Source organism: Cornus florida, unplaced genomic scaffold, assembly GCF_030987335.1.
Source record: "Cornus florida cultivar Cherokee Brave unplaced genomic scaffold, ASM3098733v1 CherokeeBrave_3.0.0_Hap2_Chr03, whole genome shotgun sequence".
Classification (NCBI taxonomy): Eukaryota; Viridiplantae; Streptophyta; class Magnoliopsida; order Cornales; family Cornaceae; genus Cornus; species Cornus florida.
In genome coordinates, this window is record NW_026775573.1 from 28,678,083 (window position 1) to 28,699,871 (window position 21,789).

The window sequence follows — 21,789 nt, forward strand, 5'->3', positions numbered from 1 at the left end:
CCCTCTTTGTCATCAAACCAAATAGAACATCCGAATGTGTAATCTTAAATTTATGAACTTGATTCTCTACTCCCTCGAAAGAATGCTAGTTCATGTATATGTTATGATTTGGCTTGACCCTGGTTGTATGCCTCGAACCTAAAATTTTCAAGTATCCTTGAAAGTAAAAGAAATCTTTCTAAGGCAAATGAGGATGCGGCAAGTGGCATGGGCCGGATATGGATCGCAGAAACGAGATCGGGTCGAATGATTGAAGAAGGATCCATGCCAAAGCACCCTGGAGTGGGCCGAACGTGGGGGGTCCACCGAGGAAGGTTAAGCCCATTACAAGACCCAGCCCAGAAGGAAGAGAACTTTGGGCTATAAGCCCAATGTAATTGGTTAACTGCAAAAGAGGGTCATGGCCTATAAATAGACCATGACGGGTGGAAAGTAGAGAGGAAGCTAGGGAGAAGAGGGAAAAGAGAGAGAGAGAGAAAGTAAGAGTGAGAGAGATGAAACGGAAGATTGTATCTTCAATTGGCGCCGTCTGTGGGAAACGAGGACGAAGATCAATTCGAGCCCGATCAGTACCATATTAGTTCAATCGAGTTTGTGAATATGCAGTGTGACTTCTGGAAGTTGAATCCAGATCAGTAAGATTGTAGTTTGCTCCGAGAGAATTCTTGATTATTGTGGATTCTGAGGCATTTGCTTTGGAAGGACGCAATTGCGATTTGCTCAGTTGCAGTCAGATCCGACGAGTTTGAAGCTAGAAAAGTTCAGATCTAGCAAACAGCGATCACGATTCGGTAAAGTTAAGCCCAGATCTAGCGGAGTTTGCATCGGTAACGCTTAGATCTGTTTCGAAGTTCGTAATTCATGCCTTTGCTTCGATCCGGAATCATGATAGGGGATGACAACTCTAATACGGTTGAGAACATCCAGCAAGTGAAACTCGATGAGTTGATGAACATGATCGAAGCTCTCTGGAGAGAAAATGCAGATCTAAGGAATGAAATACAGCGTCAAGAAGCTCCAGTAATTCCATGACCACTTCCGGTAGGCGAAGAAGGTGCACGTACCGATGCAGCACATCACGGTGAAGAGGTTGAAAACAATCTAGTTGATCCTCACCGCGAGGAAATCCGGCGAGATGGTCTGCCGCCAAATCTTCGTCGTATGGATGATCGTGAAGGATCGATTCATATGGATCCACGGCGTGAGCAGATCAGGCGAAATGAAGCGATGACTTTTGATCCACATCAAGAAACGCTCAGCCGAGGTGAAGCAACAGAGTTGATTCGTCAGAAAGCTATGCCTCCATGGCGCAAGGACTTTGTTGAGGATAGATCATTCGATCCAACCTACTGGCCTTCCATGACGACGTTCGACTATCACAGCTCAGAAAGGAGATCAGTAGACCAAGAGCAGCCGCGGGATTCCAGAGGGAGAATGAAGCACTCCGTTCAGCAGCTCGAACGGTGGATTCACCGTTCATCGATGAGATTCTGAATGCTCCGAGTCCGAGGAAATTTTTCATGCCCGTTTTCATTCTATTCGACGGAACGACTGATTCGATCGATCATGTGTATCACATCCAGCTGAAAATGGCTCTAAACACTGAGAATGATTCTTTGATGTGCTAGTGCTTTCCTACGAGTCTAGCCGGACCAGCTCTGAATTGGTTCAAGAACCTGCCGAGGGGTTCGGTGGATAGTTTCCGAAGCCTGTGCGATCGGTTCATAAGCCAATACTATGGAAACAAGCATCCAGCGAAAGATATTTCGAGCTTATTCACAATGAAGCAACACGCTGAAGAGCGTCTTCAGGCTTTCCTAACCAGGTTTAACCTTACCAAGAGCATGGTTATTGAATGTTACCCTTCAACGGCAGTTCAAGCATTCATTCTGGCTATGAATCGTGGCTCCCCGTTCCACACAAGTTTGGTGGTCAACACGCCGAGGACTATGGATGAACTCAACGAAAGGGCCGATGGATTTGTACGATTGGAAGAAGAAGAGGCGGCAAACGCTCGGAAGACATTTGTTATATCCACGGAAGAAAAGACCAAAGCAAAGATCAGGCAAAAATAGGTCCAACCGCAACGCTCCTCATGTAAATCTGAGAAGAGACCCAGAGAGGAAGAGCTGATTACTCCATTGAAAGTTACCCTAGCAAGACTGTACCAAGAAAATAAAGATAAGTTCCGACCTCCTTTACCAATCAGGCAACCTCTCGAATAGAGGGATCAGTCTAAACACTGTGCATTTCATTCTGATTTTGGCCACCAGACTAACGAATGCAGGAACCTAAGGAGACAGGTAGAGATGCTGATAGCCAGAGGGGAGTTCGCAAGTTATATTCAAGGACCAGCGGTGGAGCAGAACCGGCCAATGGAACATGTAAAGAAGAATCAGAAATCGAATTCTCACAACACGCAACCAGTTCGAGTAATTAATACAATTCACGGTCGGCCAGAACCTACTGAGGAATCAGATGAATTGCTTCGAACACGCCTTCGTCAGGCACGGATGAAGAGAAGGATAGACAGTATAAACACTCTGCACCAGCAGAGCGCATCAACGCAGATAAAGTTTGACGCGACAGACTTGTTGCGTGTTCAGATCCCTCATGAGGACCCGCTGGTCGTAAGTTTGACAGTGGCCAAATGCTTGGTGCGCAGAGTTCTAATTGACCCTGGAAGTAGTGCGAACATCATGCCAAGAGATACATTCGATCGGCTCGAGATCAAACAGGATCAGCTGAAATCCACCGGGAATCCGCTAGTAGGGTTTGATGGAAAGTGAGTGGAGCCCGTCGGCACGGTGGAGGTAGCGGTACATGCTGCCGAGAGGGTTTTGATGGAAACCTTTGTAGTTGTTGAAATTTATCCCTCTTACAATCTTCTGATGGGCAGAGGGTGGATCCACAGGGTTCGAGGTGTTCCTTTCACTCTGCATCAGGTAATGAGATGCCTGGCACCAGACGGAACCAAAGTGATTGACATTCATGGAGACCAAGTTGCAGCTAAAGAATATTACTCTGTAACGCTGAAACATGCCGGAAAGGGGAAAGCTCCCATTCGTTCAGTAAGTCTGAGATAGCAATTACAGGAGCCTCCCTCCAGGCAGAACGGAGAGGAGGAACCAGAGGGCTTGACTGAAGAACCCTTGCTTAATGTGCAGATCGATCAGTTCCGACCGGAACGGACAACCAGAGTAGGGGAACGACTCATTGAGGAGGAAAAGCAGGAATTAGTTGATTTTTTGTCTCAAAACGTAGATGTGTTCGCATGGAGTCACCTGGACATGCCCGGGATCGATCATTCGGTATCTTGTCATTCTTTGAACGTTAATCCCAATGCAAAACCTGTAAAACAGAAGCAGCGACGGTTTGCCCCCGAGCGCAACTGAATTACTACCGAGGAAGTTGATAGGCTGCTTGATGCGGGGTTCGTAAGAGAAGTGCACTACCCCGACTGGTTATCGAATGTGGTCGTTGTACAAAAGAAAAATGGGAAATGGCGCGTATGCATTGATTTTACCAATTTAAACAAAGCTTGTCCGAAGGATAGCTTCCCGCTGCCAAAGATTGATCAGATGGTGGATGCAACAACTGGATATGAACGCTTGACCTTTTTAGATGCTTATTCGGGTTATAATCAGATCCCCATGGACCCCGCTGATGAAGAAAAAACTTCTTTCGTTACTGAACGCGGGACGTATTGCTACAAAGTTATGCCGTTCGGACTAAAGAACGCCGGGGCAACTTACCAAAGACTTATTAGCAAGATTTTTAAGGAACAAATAGGGAAGACAGTGGAGGCTTACATTGATGATATGGTGGTCAAAAGTAAGAAGAAAGCCGATCATGTGCAGCATCTTCGAGGCGTGTTTGATGTTTTGCGGCGGTATGGAATGAAGCTCAATCCAACCAAGTGCTCGTTCGGTGTAAGTTCAGGCCAATTCCTAGGGCACGTGGTTAATCTCAGAGGCATCAAGGCAAGCCCTGCCCAAGCAGATGCTCTAACTAAGAATGCCGAGCCGACGACAATCAAAGAGGTGCAAACACTTACGGGACGGATTGCTGCACTGAGCCGTTTCATTTCCAAATTGTCAGATCGATACAAGCCATTTTTTGACATAATCCGAAGCCACGGCAGGCAGGTTTGGGGAGATGAACAACGCCTAGCGTTAACTGCTCTGAAAAAATATATGCAGAATCTTCCGGTACTGTCAGCTCCAGAGTCAGGCGAGAAGCTGTTTCTGTATCTCGGAGTATCCAGCATCGCAACAAGTGGCGTTTTGATCCATTACGCAGAAGGAAAGCAATATGCAGTGTTCTATGTTAGTAAAACAATGACTGAGGCCGAAAGACGTTATTCAAAGGCAGAGCGGGTGATACTTTCGCTAGTGCATGCGAAAAGAAAGCTCAGGCATTATTTTGAATCCCATCCTATTATCGTTCTAACCACTTTCCCTATCAGAATAATCCTGTACAAACCAGATCTCTCTGGAAGAATGACGAAGTGGGCCATAGAGTTAAGCTCATTTGATATCACATACGAACCTAGAACAGCAGTCAAAAGGCAGGCGGTGGCAGATTTTTTACTAAAATGTGATTCAGAAGACGTGGAGGAGGATCTTTGTAAGTGCTTATGGAAACTCTTCGTTGATGGATCCTCAAATCAGATGGGTGCAGGCATTGGGATCAAACTGCAGACGCCAGAAGGTACAGCCTTAAGCCAAGTGCTCCGGCTTGAATTTGCAGCCACGAACAATGAGGCAGAATATGAAGCGTTGCTGGCAGGAATAAAACTTGCCAAAGAACTTAAGGTCAGGAATTTGAATGTTTTCAGTGACTCACAGTTAGTCGTTTGGCAGGTGAGGGCTGAGTATGAAACCAAGGACGAAACGATGGAAGCATATCGTTCTGCTGTTATGCGGGAGGCACAGAACTTTAAAAAAATTGAATTCATTCAAATTCCGAGGGAGTGTAACGGAGATGTCGACAGGCTAGCATGTAGCGCCTCGGGTTCTAGAGAAACATTGGCAAGGGTGGTTCCAGTGGGAATATTAAACCAGCCATCCATTTTCGAAGAGCCTTCAGGCTCAGATCCTTGGCAAGTAAATGTTATTCCATATGAGCCAAGTTGGATTGATCCGATCATAACTTACATCCGGGATGGTACTTTACCTGAACAAAGAAATGAGGCTAGGAAAATCAAAGCGAATGCTGCAAAGTATGCCATAGTGCATAACCAGTTATACAGAAGATCCTTTTCCGGACCGTACTTAAAGTGCGTTACCCCCACAGAGGCTCAGTAAATATTACGAGCTATTCATGAAGGTGTGTGTGGAAACCACTCAGGGGGGAGATCATTAGCACACAAAGCAATGGATCAAGGGTACTTCTGGCCAAACATGTCGCGGGATTTGGAAGAATTGTCCAGAAGATGCGATAAGTGCCAAAGGTTCGGACCACTGATTCACCAACTGCCTGAAGACTTGCATGTAATGGCCACACCATGGCCTTTCGCGCAATGGGGATGGATGTAGTTGGTCCTATACCAACTGCCAGAGCTTAGAATAAGTATGTGTTGCTGGCTACAGACTACTTTACTAAGTGGGTGGAAGCAGAGCCGTACCCGAGCGTTACTCAAACTCATGTGAGACGATTCATTTGGAGTAATATTATTTGCCGGTTTGGTGTTCCGAGGTCAATCATCATGGATAATGGTACCAACCTTGACAGTAAGCAGGTAAGAGAGCTGTTGGAGGAGTATGGAATTAATCAAAAACTGGCAGCAGTAAGTCATCCACAAGCCAACGGACAAGCGGAAATTACAAACAGAACAATCTTTACTTGCATCAAGAAGAAACTAGAAGAAAGGAAAAGAAGGTGGTTAGATGAACTGCCGAACGTCCTATGGGCCTACAGAATGACCCCAAGAAGACCGACCGGAGAAAGTCCATTCACCATGGCGTATGGAACCGAGGCAGTTATACTGGTCGAGCACTTAGTTCCGACTGTTCGAAGCTTGGCATGGAACCGTGAGCATAATGACAATATGCTAAGGTTTAACCTCGATTTGCTGGAAGAAAAAAGAGACGCAGCAGCGGTGAGGCTCGCCTCTTACCAGCAGACACTTGCGAACAGCCATAACAGGAAAGTAAAGCACAGAGACTTTAGGCCAGGTGACCTGGTTCTGAAAAAGAAGGTGGGGATAGTCAAGAAGATGATGCCACCATGGGAAGGCCCATACAGAATTGTAGAGGCCATAGAAAAAGGCGCATATACCTCAGAAACCATGGCCGGAAGGCTGGTTAACAAGCCTTGGAATGCTACTTCTCTAAAGAGGTATTATCAATAAAAAGTTGAGATTCAATACTGAATTTTGTTTATTTTAAATTGAAAACAGTTGAATGTATGAGTTTCTGAGATTTATAAAGATTGCACTCCTCTTTAAAATCCTAAGCAAAGTAAATGGCAGCTGGCACTATGAGCCGAATGCCAAACACTTGCTAAGAAAAATAAGAGGCCAAGTGGCAAGAGGCATTCCAGCCGAGCGCCAGGCACCTAAGCAAAGTAAGTGGCAGCTGACACAATGAGCCGAACGCCAAACACTTGCTAAGAAAAATAAAAGGCCAAGTGGCAAGAGGCATTCCAGCCGAGCGCCAGGCACCTAAGCAAAGTAAGTGGCAACTGGCACTATGAGCCGAACGCCAAATACTTGCTAAGAAAAACAAAAGGCCAAGTGGCAAGAGGCATTCCAACCGAGCGCCAGGCACCTAAGCAAAGTAAGTGGCAGCTGGCACTATGAGCCGAACGCCAAACACTTGCTAAGAAAATTAGAGGGCCAAGTGGCAAGTGGCATTCTAGCCAAACGCCAGGCACCTGAGCAAAGTAAATGGCAGTTGGCACAATGAGCCGAACGCCAAACACTTACCAAAAAAAAAAAAAAAAAAAAAAAAAAAAGAAAAAAAAAGGAAGAGTTGACACAAAAAATTTGATCAAGAGTCGGCCATATCATTAATAAGCTTTAGAAGGTTACAAAAAATGAGGTGTGAAGATGGCATATATGCCAAAGTCAGTACATTTAAAAAAAAAAAAAAAGGGGTCCTAACTAAGAGGCGTTTGCCTCGTCGGCCTCCTGATGTTGGGCTACCTCCTCATTGTTGGTGGTGTCGCCATCCTCACGAGGTGGAGAGTTAAGGTGAATGACAGAATCGTTCTATTGAATCCTACCCTCAGCAGCGTTGGAAGAATCATTCTGCTGAGGGTTATCTTCAGCAGTAACGGCAGAGGGAGTTAAAGTGGACACAGGAAAAATGTCCAAAGTCAGAGCGGCAGGAGGAGTAGGAGTGATCCGAGAAGATTCAATCTCCTGGCATTCATCAAATATCCCCTCGGCAGCGGTGGAGTCTGGATCGGTATAAACACCAGGAGGGTCAATATCCAGATCCTTATCAACGTCATCAGGGGTAGAGCCAGTCTGACCCTCATCAGGGATGCGATCGGCGTAACCCTCTCGGAACCCCTGAGCATATCTGAGGGCTCCAACTCTAGAGAATCGAGCATGCAGAGCTAGCATACCACCATTTACCCTGCTGATGGTATCAAGCAAAGCATTGCGCTCGTCCAGGGCCCTCTTCTCAAAGGCCATCCGAGCAGATTGCTCGTCATTCAGAAGGCGTAGCAGTTCTTCCTTCTCGGCCCTAAGGGATTCCCGTTCGGTCTGCCAGACGCTCTTCTCAAGTTGCAGAGCATTCCGCTCATCCTAAAGAGAGTCAGTCTCCCTCCTCAGCGAATCCCTCTCTTTTTCGGTTTTACCAAGTTGAACCATCAACCCGGTCTTCTGAGCAGCTAAGTTGTCGTTCTCCTTGTTCGCTGCACTAAGGCTGTCAGAAAGCGCGCGGACCTTGGCATTCACCTGCTCAACTTGTTTCTGCATAGCCATCATCTCGTACAAGGTCTGTAGAGATATACAGGACAACTGGTTAAGCCGAACAGATGGTTAGAAGAAAATAAATGGCAAGAGTATGTAAAGATTTATTAACTGAGGGGTAGAAGTTACCTCCATGGCGGACAAGGGGAATCGGCTGAACACCTCCCTCTGAGATAGACCTTTGGCCACCTCGATGTCCTTGGGAGTCCACATACTCCTGTAGTAGGCCATCGCGGTTTGACCATCTTTGAACATGGTCTCGGTCGGTTTCACTGACGATCCGTCTGTTCGGACGAAGCGAGGGCTCCATGGCGCCGTACCTGAAGCGAAGGTTTGCCCAGAAGGGGTGAGGGGCCTAGCTTGAGGAGGTCTCACCAGGGAAATCACATTCGGCCCAGAGGGCCTAACCCTCTGGGACAAGGGAAAGTCATCCATGCTCAGAGCACTATCGGGTTGATGCCTTTTTCCTCTGGCCTTTTCCCGTGCGGAAGCAGCAGTAGAGCTAGGAGGATTGTTGACAGAGGGGGCAACGTTTGGGCTGGCAGTCACCGTGTTAGCGACCGGGTCAGTAGCCATCGCGGATGGATCGGTGGAAGGAGTGGTGTCAGAAAGAGTAGCGGAGGAAGATGCTGAAGCCGGTGAGGAATTTGATGCAGGAGTGATAGTAGGCCTGGGGGCAGATTTCTTCCTACCGAAGGAAGGGATCTGGAGTTGGCTTATTGTCTTGCCGAGGACTGAGATGTCGAGGAGATTATCTGAGGTGAGAAGGTCCGAGCAAGAGGGAACGTTGGTCAGAACGTACCGCTTCAAGTAGTTATCCCTATCCCTGCACACACTGTAGCTCAAGTCATCACAAGGAATGCCTAAGGAATGGCACAAGAAAGAACAAAAATGAGGAATGCAGATCTCGCAAGGACAGTCACTCTTATGGTTTTTATATTTCTTGTAAAAAGAGACAGAGCACTTTCCGAAAGCGCTTGGGATAGGGAAACCCTCCGCAGCTGGAGAGAACCAGGCTCCCCTAACCCCAATAATGTTTTTCCTCCAGCCCTTCTCAGATTTGATCTTATATGTGCAGATAGACCTCTTCTCAATGGGAAAAAGGTGGTAAAACGGTTCGTCAGTTCTGATCTTGCTGACCTTGTAACAGAGGAGGAGATCTACGAGGTCCAGATCCAGACCTCTGTCACGAACCAGGAGTAGTATAACGGATAAAATCCTAAGGAAATTGGGGTTTACTTGTAAAGGGGAAAGATTTAGCTTGTTAAAAACATAGCAAAAGAAAGGATGTAGAGGAAATCTAAGGAGATTGAGATGGAGGAGTGAAAACAAGGCCTCACCAGGAAGAAGGCCAGCACTGGTTCTAATATTCACTTCCCAGGGGCAGTTTCTAATTTCTACATCATCAGGAAGTTGAAGTTTCATGCGAAGAACGTCTAGATCTACTGTCATGGTGTGAGTGGATGAGGATTCCGGGGAGAAGAAAGAAGTCTTCCAAAAGAAAAATGCAAATGAAACTAACCTTAGAGAGTGAAAACGGCAGAGAAGTATTGCAAAGCCACTGGAAGGAAGATCTTTCGCAAGAGATCGCCGGAGAGGATTCAAGCAGCAAAAGTTGAGATAGAGACGGTAAAGAGGATCGATGGAGAGTTGATGGAGCTTATAAAGACGAGATAAGCCTGAGAGCCGAGGAGTCAGGAAAGCGATGGGTTGTCTTTTTGAATCTCGAAGCGCCGACCCCTAGATCTAACCGTCCATTCTCCTACACGATCTCCTCGAGCCGTCAGGTCATCATTAGCAGCCTCTAATAATTACCCCCTAATCAATAAGGGGTAATTATAGGGGCAGTTGAGGATGCGGCAAGTGGCATGGGCCGGATATGGATCGCGAAAACGAGATCGGGTCGAATGATTGAAGAAGGATTCATGCCAAAGCACCCTGGAGTGGGCCGAACGTGGGGGGTCCACTGAGGAAGGTCAAGCCCATTACAAGACCCAACCCAGAAGGAAGAGAACTTTGGGCTATAAGCCCAATGTAATTGGTTAACTGCAAAAGAGGGTCATGGCCTATAAATAGACCATGACGGGTGGAAAGTAGAGAGGAAGCTAGGGAGAAGAGGGAGAAGAGAGAGAGAGAGAAAGTAAGAGTGAGAGAGATGAAACGGAAGATTGTATCTTCAGCAAATTAATTGAATCATGTACCAAAGCATTATTGGTTGCAATTGAAATTGACTGTTACTGCCTCTTATAGAAATAGGTTTGTTTGAAAATAGTTTGATTTATGCCATTGATATCCACCAAGATATTCCAGCCAACCTATCTGTGTTGGCGTTTGATACCCTTTTTTAGTATTCAAAGGTTAAACTTTTAACAGGAAAATGCATTTCCTAACCTATTCTACTACTTACTGAAGGTGCCACCACCCCGATGATAATTGGTTATGTTTATGCTGTAAGGATGTTCTTTGCAGTCGTTATGTGAACAAGCATATGCTCGATCACTTTCAGCAGAGCAAACATTGTGTGGCACTAGGCTACAGGTATGTTTTAAAATATATTTATATTTTAAATAGAATTCCTTCTGTATTCTCATTTTTCTTTTATTGGACAATATATTTCAGAGTTCTCATTTTTTATTTGTTTACTTTTGGAAGCAGTGATCTGTCAGTTTGGTGTCACTTGTGTAATGCATATTTAGATGCTCAAGTGATTTTGCCACTGCGTCCTGTTTATGAAACTATTTACAGACTGAAATTTGGTGAAGCACATGAAGCCCCACCATCTCAAGCAATTGAATATTTGCAGATAGAGGATAAGAAAGCTGAGGTCTCAACTTCAGGCAGTTAAGTTCATCTGATGAAAACTTCAGACAATTAAGTTATTATCTGCCCTTTTTGCCTACATTTGTATTTCCATTTGAAGTTTGAGGTTGCTATGCTATTCATTCAGAACTGCAAAATTGGATGAGGTTAATTTCGGTAAATTTGTTGACCTGTTGAGTTTAGGCATGCATTTGTGTAGTTAAAACTGTTTTAAAAGAAATTTTTCAGCGAGCAGCCCTTGCTATGAAATTCATTCCAGGAAAAACGGTCATTTTATTAGTGTTTACAATTTGCTTGCACTGGTGGTTTCCTAGTGATAGAAATCTTTCCATAAACAAAGCACGGGGCCGCCGCTGTTTCTGAAATTTCAGAAAATGACTTGGTTGCCCTTGTCCTGTGTTAAAAGCCTTTAATAGCCTTCTCTTTTGACATGAAATGACGAAAATACCAGGAAAAATTACACTTACCTCCCTTGTAGGTTGTCTAAATATTAGGAACCTCTACTCTAGTTTCAAATATAACACTGATCTCCCCTCTAGTTTAGGTTTGAGTAACACTAAGCTCATCTGTCGTAATATCTGACAATCTTGTCATGCTCAATGTTAACTTAAAACCCGATAATGCACTTAGAAATTTTACATTAAAAAATAGTAAAAGTATAAATAGTTGTTTAACACTATCGGGTTGAAGTCAACACTGATAGGAGAGATTAGTGTTATATTTGAAACTATAGGAGAGGTCCCAGTTATTTAGCCAATCTATAGGGAAGATAAGTGTTTCAATTTTACACTATGTAATACATTCTCTCACGTTTGTCCTTCTTTTAACCACTTAAATTACATAATACAAATCTCATCGTCATACTCATAATTAAAATTGTCTAAATGCATTTTGCAAGAACACTATCATTCTAATACGCTTCTTTGTGCCTGTGCTTCAAACGTGTCTTATTTTTGCCCGATATTTCATTAAATTGCTGCGTTTGGTATACAGGAATGGAATGGAATGCAAGTAGGAATACAATAGAATGACCATTCTCATTTTATTGTTTGGTTGCAAATATGACTGGTGCATTTTGCAACAAGTCAATATTTGAAAGGTGTTTAGTTTACCAAAATGTAAATGAAAATGTACCACTTCCTCCTACATTAGACACTTCCGAGTGAAGTTTTTTGTTACTTATTACAAAAATGTTATCAACCTTCCAAGTTTGTGTTGTCATCTAGTTTCCTTTTTGTGAACGGACACTCCACTTTCCCTGCACAAAAGATGGGATTAATTATATTGATGACACTCCCTCAAGTTTGCCTTAATTATATGCAAATAATTTTTTTGGACATAAGATTTTGGCACTCATTCAGTTTTGGCACACCGGGAGTTTTTCTTGGACAAGTCTTGAAGTACATCCAAACAAACCCATTCAGTGTTCAAATATATACAAAATTAGTTAGGACATTCTTGTCACACAATGTTGTCTATGACTAAGAACTCTTAAATATTTTCAAAGAAAGAGAAATCAATGAAAAGCAGAGGTAGGTTAAGGAATTAAGTGTTAAAAAGTCTTCTTGTAATACCCTTTAGTACTGATCATTATAATTAGCATTATAATGGATTTTAATTGATTTATTTGATCATTTAATTAGTTTTGGATTTCTTATCAAAGTATATATGAGATCATGAAAATCTCTTGTTAAACACATCTCATGCATCATGCTTGATTTTTTTAGTGTTGGTACAACATGTGGAATTCCAAACATGGTTTATATCATTTATGCTGATAAATGATATAGAACTGAATGATTGATGATCATTTTGTCATAAAGTTTATTGCTAGAAAGTAGAAAATCACTGGAGCAAGACCAACACTTGAAAAATAATTGTATGAAAAGAGAAGTTTTAGGTTTTGGCTTATTCAAACCGAGAGCCAAGATCTATATTTATATACAAGAATATGGTACAAAGAGAGGAAACCAAATCAAAGAAAGACAGAAAATATGCAAAATTTACGTGATCCCATGATTATGGGGATCTTATCACGGGATCCCATAATTACAGGGATCTTATCTACGGGATCCCATAATTATAGGGATCTTACGTAAAACACCTAATAAAAGGCTAAAAATAACTAATAAAAATAATAAAGATATTTCAACACTCCCCCTCAAGCTGGGGTAGAGATATCAATCAAGTCCAGCTTGGTAAACGAGGAATGAAGCAAAGATGAACCAACAGATTTGGTGAACACATCGGCCGATTGATTAGAGGAACGAACAAAGCACGACTTGATAATTCCCAAACGAACCTTTTCTTTGATAAAATGAATGTCCACCTCTATATGTTTAGTCCTCTCGTGAAGAACAGAATCTGAAGCAAGCGTAATGGCTGACTTATTATCACAAAACAAGTCTGAGGACTGTTTTCACCTTGCCCTAGCTCCTCCAAGAAAGATCGAAGCCAGAGAATCTCACAAGTACTCTGAGCCATGGCACGATACTTAGCCTCTGCTGAAGATCTCGAAACTACAGGTTATTTCTTACTTTTCCAGGATATAAGATGGTCTCCACCGATCCTCGTGTGGACTTTTTGGCTTAGGAGTTGGTTTATGTGGCCAGACCAACCTTTAGGTCTAGAGTTCAAGGATTGGTATTGAAGAGAAGAAGCAAAGAAGAAGAAAAGGTATTTCAAAATACCTCCATTGAAGGAAAAAAAAGAATTTTTTTATAAAAAAAAAAGTATATAAGATGGTCTCCATAGAAAGTACAAAAGCCAGATGTTAAACGTCTGTCAGTCTTGGACCCAGCATAATTTGCATCACTGAAACAGGATAGCCCAACCTGCTTGTTAGAATAATAGAATAATTAAAGCCAGGACAGGACTTAAGATATCGAAGAATATGATATACTGCATCTATATAAGCTGTACGAGGAGCATCCATAAACTGACTCACAACACTAACTGCAAAAGCCAAATTAGGATGGGTGTTGGTAAGATAAATCAATCTTCCTACCAAGTGCTGATTTTGTGAGGGATTAGAAAGGAGATCTCCGGACTCAGCCGAGATCTTCAAATTAGGATCTATAGGAGTGGAAGCAGGTTTACACCCAAGCATACCCGTGTCTCAAAGAAGATCCAAGACATACTTCCTTTGCGATAAGGAGATACCCTGCTTAGATCTAGCAATCTCAATTCCTAAGAAATATCTGAGTTGCCCAAGGTTTTTCACATCAAAAGCTTTAGCCAATTAAAGCTTTACTTGAGCAATTCCAGGGATGTCATTGCCAGTAATGATGATATCATCAACACAGACAAGCAGAATGATACATCGACCAGTATGGGTGGCAAATTACGACATGACACAAGTTAAAAGGGTTTGGGTTGGCATAAACGGGTTTGGGTTATAAAAGGGTCAACACGATTAACCCGTTTACTTAACCGTGTCGGGTTAGGGTTGAGGGGTTCAACCTGTGTAACCCGTTTATAACCCATTTAACTCAATATGTTATAATCGTGAATATAACCTATGTAATATGGTTACCCGTTAAAACCCAATTACTATGGATAGTTAAGTTATTTCAACATAAACCTTGTCCATGCCTTATGATTTTTTTTTTTCCAATATTATAGTTAATTATGACAATTTTTTCTATTATTTAGTATTTGATTAAATATTAAATGTCTCATTTTGATAAACAGGTCATTAAACGGGTTAACACGTTTACCTGTTTAATAAACGGATTGGATTAGTGTTGAGAATTCTTGACACGATTATTAAATGGGTTGGGTTTGGGTTTACCTATATAGTATAATATCCTTACATCGATACGACACGAACACGAATTGCCACCCCTATCGACCAGATGAGGAACGGTGGACAAAACATGTATGGTCAGAATGGCATCTAATAAACTCCATGGATAGAATTACATCACTGAAGTGGCTGAACCAAGCTTTGGGAGCAATCAATAGACCTTTCCAGCATACTTCCCCTCAACCCAAAAACCGGGTGGAGGATCCATGTAAATAGTCTCAAGAAGATCACAGTTAAGGAAATCATTCTTCACATCAAGCTGATGAAGAGGCCAATTGTGAGAGGTAGCAAGGGAGACAAACAAACGAACTGAGGTCAATTTAGCCACTGGAACGAAGGTATCATTAAAGTCTTTACCAGGAATCTGAGTAAACCCTTTGGCCACCAAACGGGCTTTATACTGATCAATAGAGCCACCAGTCAGATATTTAATACTGAATACCCATTTGGAACTAACAGTCTTTTCACCAGGAGGGAGAGATATAAGCTCCCACATTTCATTATGCTGCAAAGCATCCATTTTTAAGCCTCAGACTACTTTTTGGGAATGGAAATGGAATCAAGTTTGCCTAGAAAGGCTCGGTAAGATCCTGAAAGACCATCATAAGAGATATACAGCGAAATAGGATGATCTGTACTACAAGCGAATCTAAATCTGGCAGGGGGTTTGCGGTCCCGAGTTGGATGTCGAGACTCAGGAACAAGAACAAGGTCAGGGCAATGTAAAGGAGAGAGAGATGTACTTGAACCTGTGTTTGAGGAGGATGAAGGCAGTGGAGGGGGAGCACGAGGGCAGCGTGAATAGACCTGCAAAAGGGGTGAAGAAACAACAAGAAAAGGCTCTTCTTGGAAAATAGGAAGAGGATGAACAAGATGAGAAGCCTCTTGATCAAGAGTAGAAGTTTCCTGTTTCCTGTAAGATAATGTTAGAACCATAAAAAGGGGTATGCTCATGAAAGGTGACATCAAGAGAGTGATACATGTGTTTGTGTACTGGATCATAACACCGGTAACCTTTTGACATGGAAGAGTATCCTAAAAAGATACATTTAAGTCATCAAGTTTAGTACGAGAAGGGCTACGATTATGAACAAAACATGTACATCCAAACACCCAAGGCATGATTTAAAAAATTGTAATATCAGGTTGAAGCACTTGTAAGGGGGCCTTACCATTTAAGACTCTATTAGGGGTACGATTAATGAGAAAAGTAGCTGTAAGTACCGCCATGTGCCAAAATGACTTTGGCATATTCATACCACTTAAAAGACATTAAATAACTGACATTAATGGCGGTTTTTACGCTCTGTAATACCATTCTGTTCAGGGGCATATGGGCAAGTAAGCTGATGAAGAATACCCTGTTGGTTAAGTTGAGACCGAAACTCATTGGAAATATATTCACGACCATTGTCAGACGTAATATTCCAACAACAGTTTTATATTGAGTTTTGATCATTTGGAGGAATTAAGTGAACAAAGGAAAAACTTTATATTTCTTTTTAAGTAAATATACCCATGTGCAATTGGAATAATCATCAATGAATGTGACATAATAACGATGCCTCGAAAAAGCAATAACAGGAGAAGGACCCCACATATTAGAATGTATGAGATTAAACATACTAGGTGCACGATGCATATGAGAAATATAACTGGTTCTAGTATGTTTAGAAAGCTCACAAATCTCATATTGAAACTTATTATCCTTACGAGCCGTTATTAATTGTGATACCCCTCGATTCTAGAGTCACGGGTTGATTAAGTCCATGTCTAAAATCGAGGGATACTAAACAAATAAAGTAATAGATAAGCACAAATTACAAAAGATAATAAGAATAAATAATAAAGCTGAAAGAAAACTAAAAATAATACTTTAATAAATCCTCCAAGAATAATATCCCAATAAAATAAATCTCCAAATACTCTAATACCAATAATCCTATAGATTACAACTCGGGAATCCATAATGTGGACCTCTAATAAAATCCCAACTAAAACTATAACTAAAATAAATAACTAAATCTAAAGTTTGAAAGCATAAAATAGAATCCTATGTAGACAATCGGAAGAGTGATGAAGACTGGACTCTAATCTGCACGAACAATCTCTAAACCTAACGAACACCTGTAAAATAATAGTGGGTCAGGCCCACAAACAAGTGCTTCTTTACTACATCCCAAATAGAGACTCGATACACAAATACATTCTAGTCAACTCATACAATAACTACGTAGTCCGTGTATATACATAGATACACACTAAAGGAATCTCATTGGACTATAGGGCGGCCTCAACCGGATAGTAGCCAATATGCAAAATGCACACATGGTGGGCATGAGTACCATGATCTACCAGGGCGTACAACGATCCACTATATCCAGCTATGCATCCCAAGGCAATATACGCTCCCTAACCACTGATCTTGAGATCTCAAGCTAATATCATGACATATATCCATATATATATATAAATCCATATCCTATTCAAAACATAAAATAAACTATCCGCCATAATCTTTCAATGGCATGTCATTCACATGATTCCGTGACCTCACACGAAGAGATAAGATTAAACTTAACAGCCAGTCCATCCAAAATATGCCCCCATATCCTGACAATGGTGCATTAATCCATAATCATATTCTAATAATTGTAACGACCCACTCCATCACATGGTATGATATTGTCCGCTTTGGTCCTGAGCCAGTACAGTTTTGTTCTTAGACTTTACCTCAAAAGACCTCATATCAATTGGAGTGACACATCTACATATAAGTACTTTACCGTTCCCTTATCCAGGCGATGTGGGATTATGCACCCGTAGTCCGCCAGTGTGGTAGCTTGCCGATGTCTCGCACCCACTCACGTCATACCTGCCCACATGGTCATCACAATCCACTCTCCTTGGAGGCCCGACGTCCCCGTTGGCACACTTCCGGCTAGGTCAGGCTTTGATACCATTTGTAACGACTCAGAGGCCTTTGGGGTAAAATCTAAGAGCAAAACTGTGTGGGCTCAAGCTCAGGCTCAAAGCGGATAATATCATACCATGTGTGGTGTAGTGGTATGATATTGTCCATTTTGAGCCTGAGCCCGCATGGTTTCCAATCGAAACAATGATGCAAGCATGTATATACATCAAATAATCCAGAAATACACATGATATAAATGATACAGATACCCATTACACTTAATTAAGCAATATGAACAATTCTAAGTAGCATGCAGTTAACTTATATCACAAGTAATTAACCTACATCTCAATTAAATTGTATAAACCTCCACAAGCATGATTATAATCATTTAAATATACTTTAACACAAGTAACAATATAAATTTCAGCAAACTATCCTTTTGTGATTAATAATCTAATTAATATCGTGAATCATAATTACAACTCTCATCAACCATGAACCCACTACGCTAACAATTTATTAGGTCGAGCCTGGGTCCAGGGGGGTGGCGCCCCAGGGCCAGAAAATATCACTTAAATGGACATCAGTTAAAAACACCCCATTGGGATAGTTGAGGAGAGTTTTTTGCTAAAATTACTCATAAGGGGGGTTTTTCGCAGCTGACTAATAGTCGAGGGGGATTTTTTGCAATTCTCCCATTAGATTATTGTATTTAAGTTTGGTTAAAATATACAAATATATGAAATATATATATATATATATACACACAAATTGATAATAATAAAAATTAATAAAACTAAAAAATAACTAAAGAAAAGGAACAATAGAACCTGATTTAAAAAACCCCAATCTAATGCTCCTACAAATTCTTCAATAGAATAAAAATAGGTTCAAATGGGAGTAATGAGTATTGAGTGAAGAAGAAAGAGAACTATAAAATTGTAACAAGAGAGGACGGAGATGACTTGTTGAGAGAGCTCAGAGAGGAGAGACAATATGTGAGGAATAAGATAAAAAGTAAATAAATAAAAGATAAAAGTACGAAAAAGAATATGTAAAAAAGAAAAATTTAGTGGTGTTGTAAAAAATGCATAATGAGAGAGAGAAAAAAAAGTTATTTAAGAATATAAATATTTGGGACCAATATTAAAATTTCTATATTGATTATATTTTTAAATTCCAAATTTTGAGGCTCTTCCAAATTAGAGGCCCTAGGCCACTGCCTAGGTCGCCTATGCCTAGGGCCGGCCCTGGATTTATGTACATTCATGCACGCACACATACTGTCTTTATATTTGGCCATCTAAACCTAGCACAATTCATACTTATCAAAAAAAAAAAAAAAAAACCTAGCACAATTCACAAGACTCATAACCGACATACTGTCTTTATATTTGGCCATCTAAACCTAGCACAATTCACAAGACTCATAACCGAGAAAGCAGAAAAGGGCAAGTTTGTACTCCTACCGATGATTTTTCCTACAGTCGGTAGGCCATAGCCTATATTCTCTTATTTTCCTGTGTTCTTGCATAATTATTTATAATTTTATTTTAAGTCAAGATCTCTTATGTATTGCACATATCACTGATTTTTTTTCAGTAATTGTCTGTTAATATGAGACGCAGATATGTATGTATTTGGTGATAGATTTTAGGGTGCCTTGAGGCACATGAAACTATTATTGACAAATTAAAAAAAAAGAAAAAATGACTACTGATTTTGGTCATGTCGTTTTGATATTCTTAATTTATAGCAGCAGTTACCAGATCACTAAGAGATGTTCAACCAGCACACTATCTATTCAAAATAGAATCTTTCTCAATACTTTTGGAATCGGGAATTGAAAAACATGTATCAAATGCTTTTGAAGCTGCTGGTTATAAGTGGTGTGTTTGAATCTCTTTAGTTTCTTCAATTTTCTCCTTGTTTTCATAATTAATGTAATTTAGAAATTAAAATATATTGGATTTTGTTTTTGGTTTTTCAGGAAGTTGTCTTTCTATCCGAATGGTAACAAGAAAAAAAATGTGAAAGATCACATCTCAATGTACCTGGTAATAACTGATACAGATAAACTTCCTTGTGGTTGGGAGGTTAATGCAAATTTCAAATTTTTTGTTTTTGATCACATCCTTGACAAGTACTTAACAATTGAAGGTAAGTTCTCTGTATCACAATTTTTTTATAATCTCTTGTTACAATATAATATTTCAATTTATGTATGCACATATCTATATCCGTAGATGTTGTACAAGTAAGGCGCTTTCATAAGATGAAGACAGCATGGGGTTTGGACCAATTTCTTTCACCGGATACACTTAAAAATACCTCGAATGGGTACCTTGTTGATGATTGCGGTGTATTTGGAGCAGAAGTTTTTGCTATTAAACATGCAGGCAAAGGGGAATGTCTCTCCATAAAAAAGGAGCTATATAACAACATCTACACTTGGAGGGTTGCGAAGTTTTCATCAATAGCTAAAGAATATCTTTACCCTGATGAGTTTAAAATCAACGAATGGAAGTGGTAAGATCTCTTCTATATTTTTCTAGTGGAAAATGATATATATATATATATATATATATAGTTAGTTAGTTAGTTATTTAGGTATTTTGGAGATGTTACTAAAATTCTAATTATAGATATAATGTGGCTGTTATTTATTTATTTATTTTTATGGTACTGAGTTCAGGAAGATACTACTCTACACCAAAGGAGATAAAAAATCAGATGGCCGAAGCCTCTCTCTCTATCTCCAACTTGCTGATTGTGAAATGCTTCCTCTGAATGGGAAACTGTATGCAAGATACAAGCTTAGGTTAAAGGACCAAGTCAACAGTAAACACCATGAACTTGAAGGTGAAAACATATTACTATTTCAAGCTACACTTGATAAATTGGCTTGCATTTGACAAGTGCTTATTTTAAATTCACCAAACTGAAGTATAGAACTTTGTTTTTCACTATTTTTTTCAATATATATATATATATATATATATATATATTTTTTTTTTTTTTTTTTTTGTGGCTAAACTAAAAGCTGTCATTTGAAAATATTTTTGCAGATACTTGTTGGTTTTATCATCATCCCTCGTGTGGGGGTTTCAGGGACTTCATTTTGCTCAGCGATCTCAATGACTTGTCAAAGGACTTTTTAGTGAATGATAACATAGTGGTTGAAGCTGAAATTTTGACCATGTATGTGATTAAGAATTTCACATAAAATTTTGACGAATTTCAGCAGGTTATGTTCATTTTCTTCATGTTTAGATACTCTTCTTGACTTTGTCTGTGACTAAGAAGCCGTACATTTTTGTTCTCTAGTGCAATAGGAAACTTCTCTCTGCTTTTCATTTCAGTCTTTGCTTATTTATGAGAGAAAAAAACGAAAAAGAAATGCCACTTCCCTCTGTAATAAAAAATTGGCTCGGCTTGTATTAAAAAATTAAAATAACACAACATTCTGTGTGTAACTTGTGTAATAAAATATTGAGTTAAAATTTATCGATAGAAAGTGAGTTCAGCCTATGAAATCGGAATGTAGGATAAATCTTAAAACCCTTTAGAAACCGACTACGATTTGAAAGGCGGGCTTGTGTTTCAAGTAGGCCCAGCCAAACCTGGGTCAAAGTAAAGCGAGCTAGAGCCCGGACTACAAATTTCTGGTCCAAGCTCCCGTTTTTCATACTTCCGTCTTGTGTTAATGCGGCGCTGTTCCTAAGAATATACTACAATTTATTTTTTATTTTATTTATTTTATTTTATTATTATTTTTTTTCAGTGCATACACCCCGATATCTAGGGGTGCATATATTTGGATTAGTTTGAAAGTTTTTTGGAACCAAACCGATCTTAATGGTTCTAGATTTTCTAGAACCAAATTAAACCATTTGATTAAAGGAACCAAACCAAACTAAACCGTAAGAAACCAGATTGGTTCTACGGTTTCTCTTTTTTTTTTTTTTTTTTAAGTTGACCAATATATTCAAAATTGCTAATATATTCAGAACTTTTAATTCATTCTTCTTTGTTACTTTTTGAATTGAAGTGAATACATTCAGAATTGCTAATAACCCATTCAACAATAAACATTCAGCCACAATTCAAAAAACCAACAGAATTCAGCCACGGTAAATCAATAAAAAAATAATAATCATCTAATAAATTGATAAGACCTAAGTGAATTAAGAATGGATCGTAAGATTGATAGTTGCTGCAAACTTCTAAATGATTTGGATTGTAATATTATATATATATATATATATATATATATATATATATATATAATTTAACATATATATATAACTAAAT

General features: G+C 40.3%; 3 protein-coding genes across 3 annotated transcripts; 2 read left to right on the forward strand and 1 right to left on the reverse strand.

Annotated features, from left to right (window-relative positions):
* The first annotated feature begins 10,279 nt into the window (after positions 1-10,279).
* On the forward strand, positions 10,280-10,791 carry LOC132298716 (uncharacterized). The gene is made up of 2 exons (XM_059795096.1): positions 10,280-10,468; positions 10,586-10,791. The coding sequence occupies exons 1-2, from the start codon at positions 10,419-10,421 to the stop codon at positions 10,773-10,775; spliced, it is 240 nt and encodes a 79-aa protein (XP_059651079.1). The 5' UTR covers positions 10,280-10,418; the 3' UTR covers positions 10,776-10,791.
* A 2,120-nt stretch (positions 10,792-12,911) lies between these two features.
* Positions 12,912-15,078, reverse strand: LOC132301357 (uncharacterized). The gene is made up of 3 exons (XM_059798615.1): positions 14,719-15,078; positions 13,512-13,584; positions 12,912-13,114 (listed from the first exon to the last, which is right to left on the reverse strand). Exons 1-3 carry the CDS (start codon positions 15,076-15,078, stop codon positions 12,912-12,914), a joined length of 636 nt encoding a protein of 211 aa, XP_059654598.1.
* A 769-nt stretch (positions 15,079-15,847) lies between these two features.
* On the forward strand, positions 15,848-20,701 carry LOC132301358 (uncharacterized). The gene is made up of 6 exons (XM_059798616.1): positions 15,848-15,899; positions 19,232-19,364; positions 19,466-19,635; positions 19,722-20,004; positions 20,171-20,337; positions 20,544-20,701. Exons 1-6 carry the CDS (start codon positions 15,848-15,850, stop codon positions 20,699-20,701), a joined length of 963 nt encoding a protein of 320 aa, XP_059654599.1.
* The last annotated feature ends 1,088 nt before the right edge of the window (positions 20,702-21,789 follow it).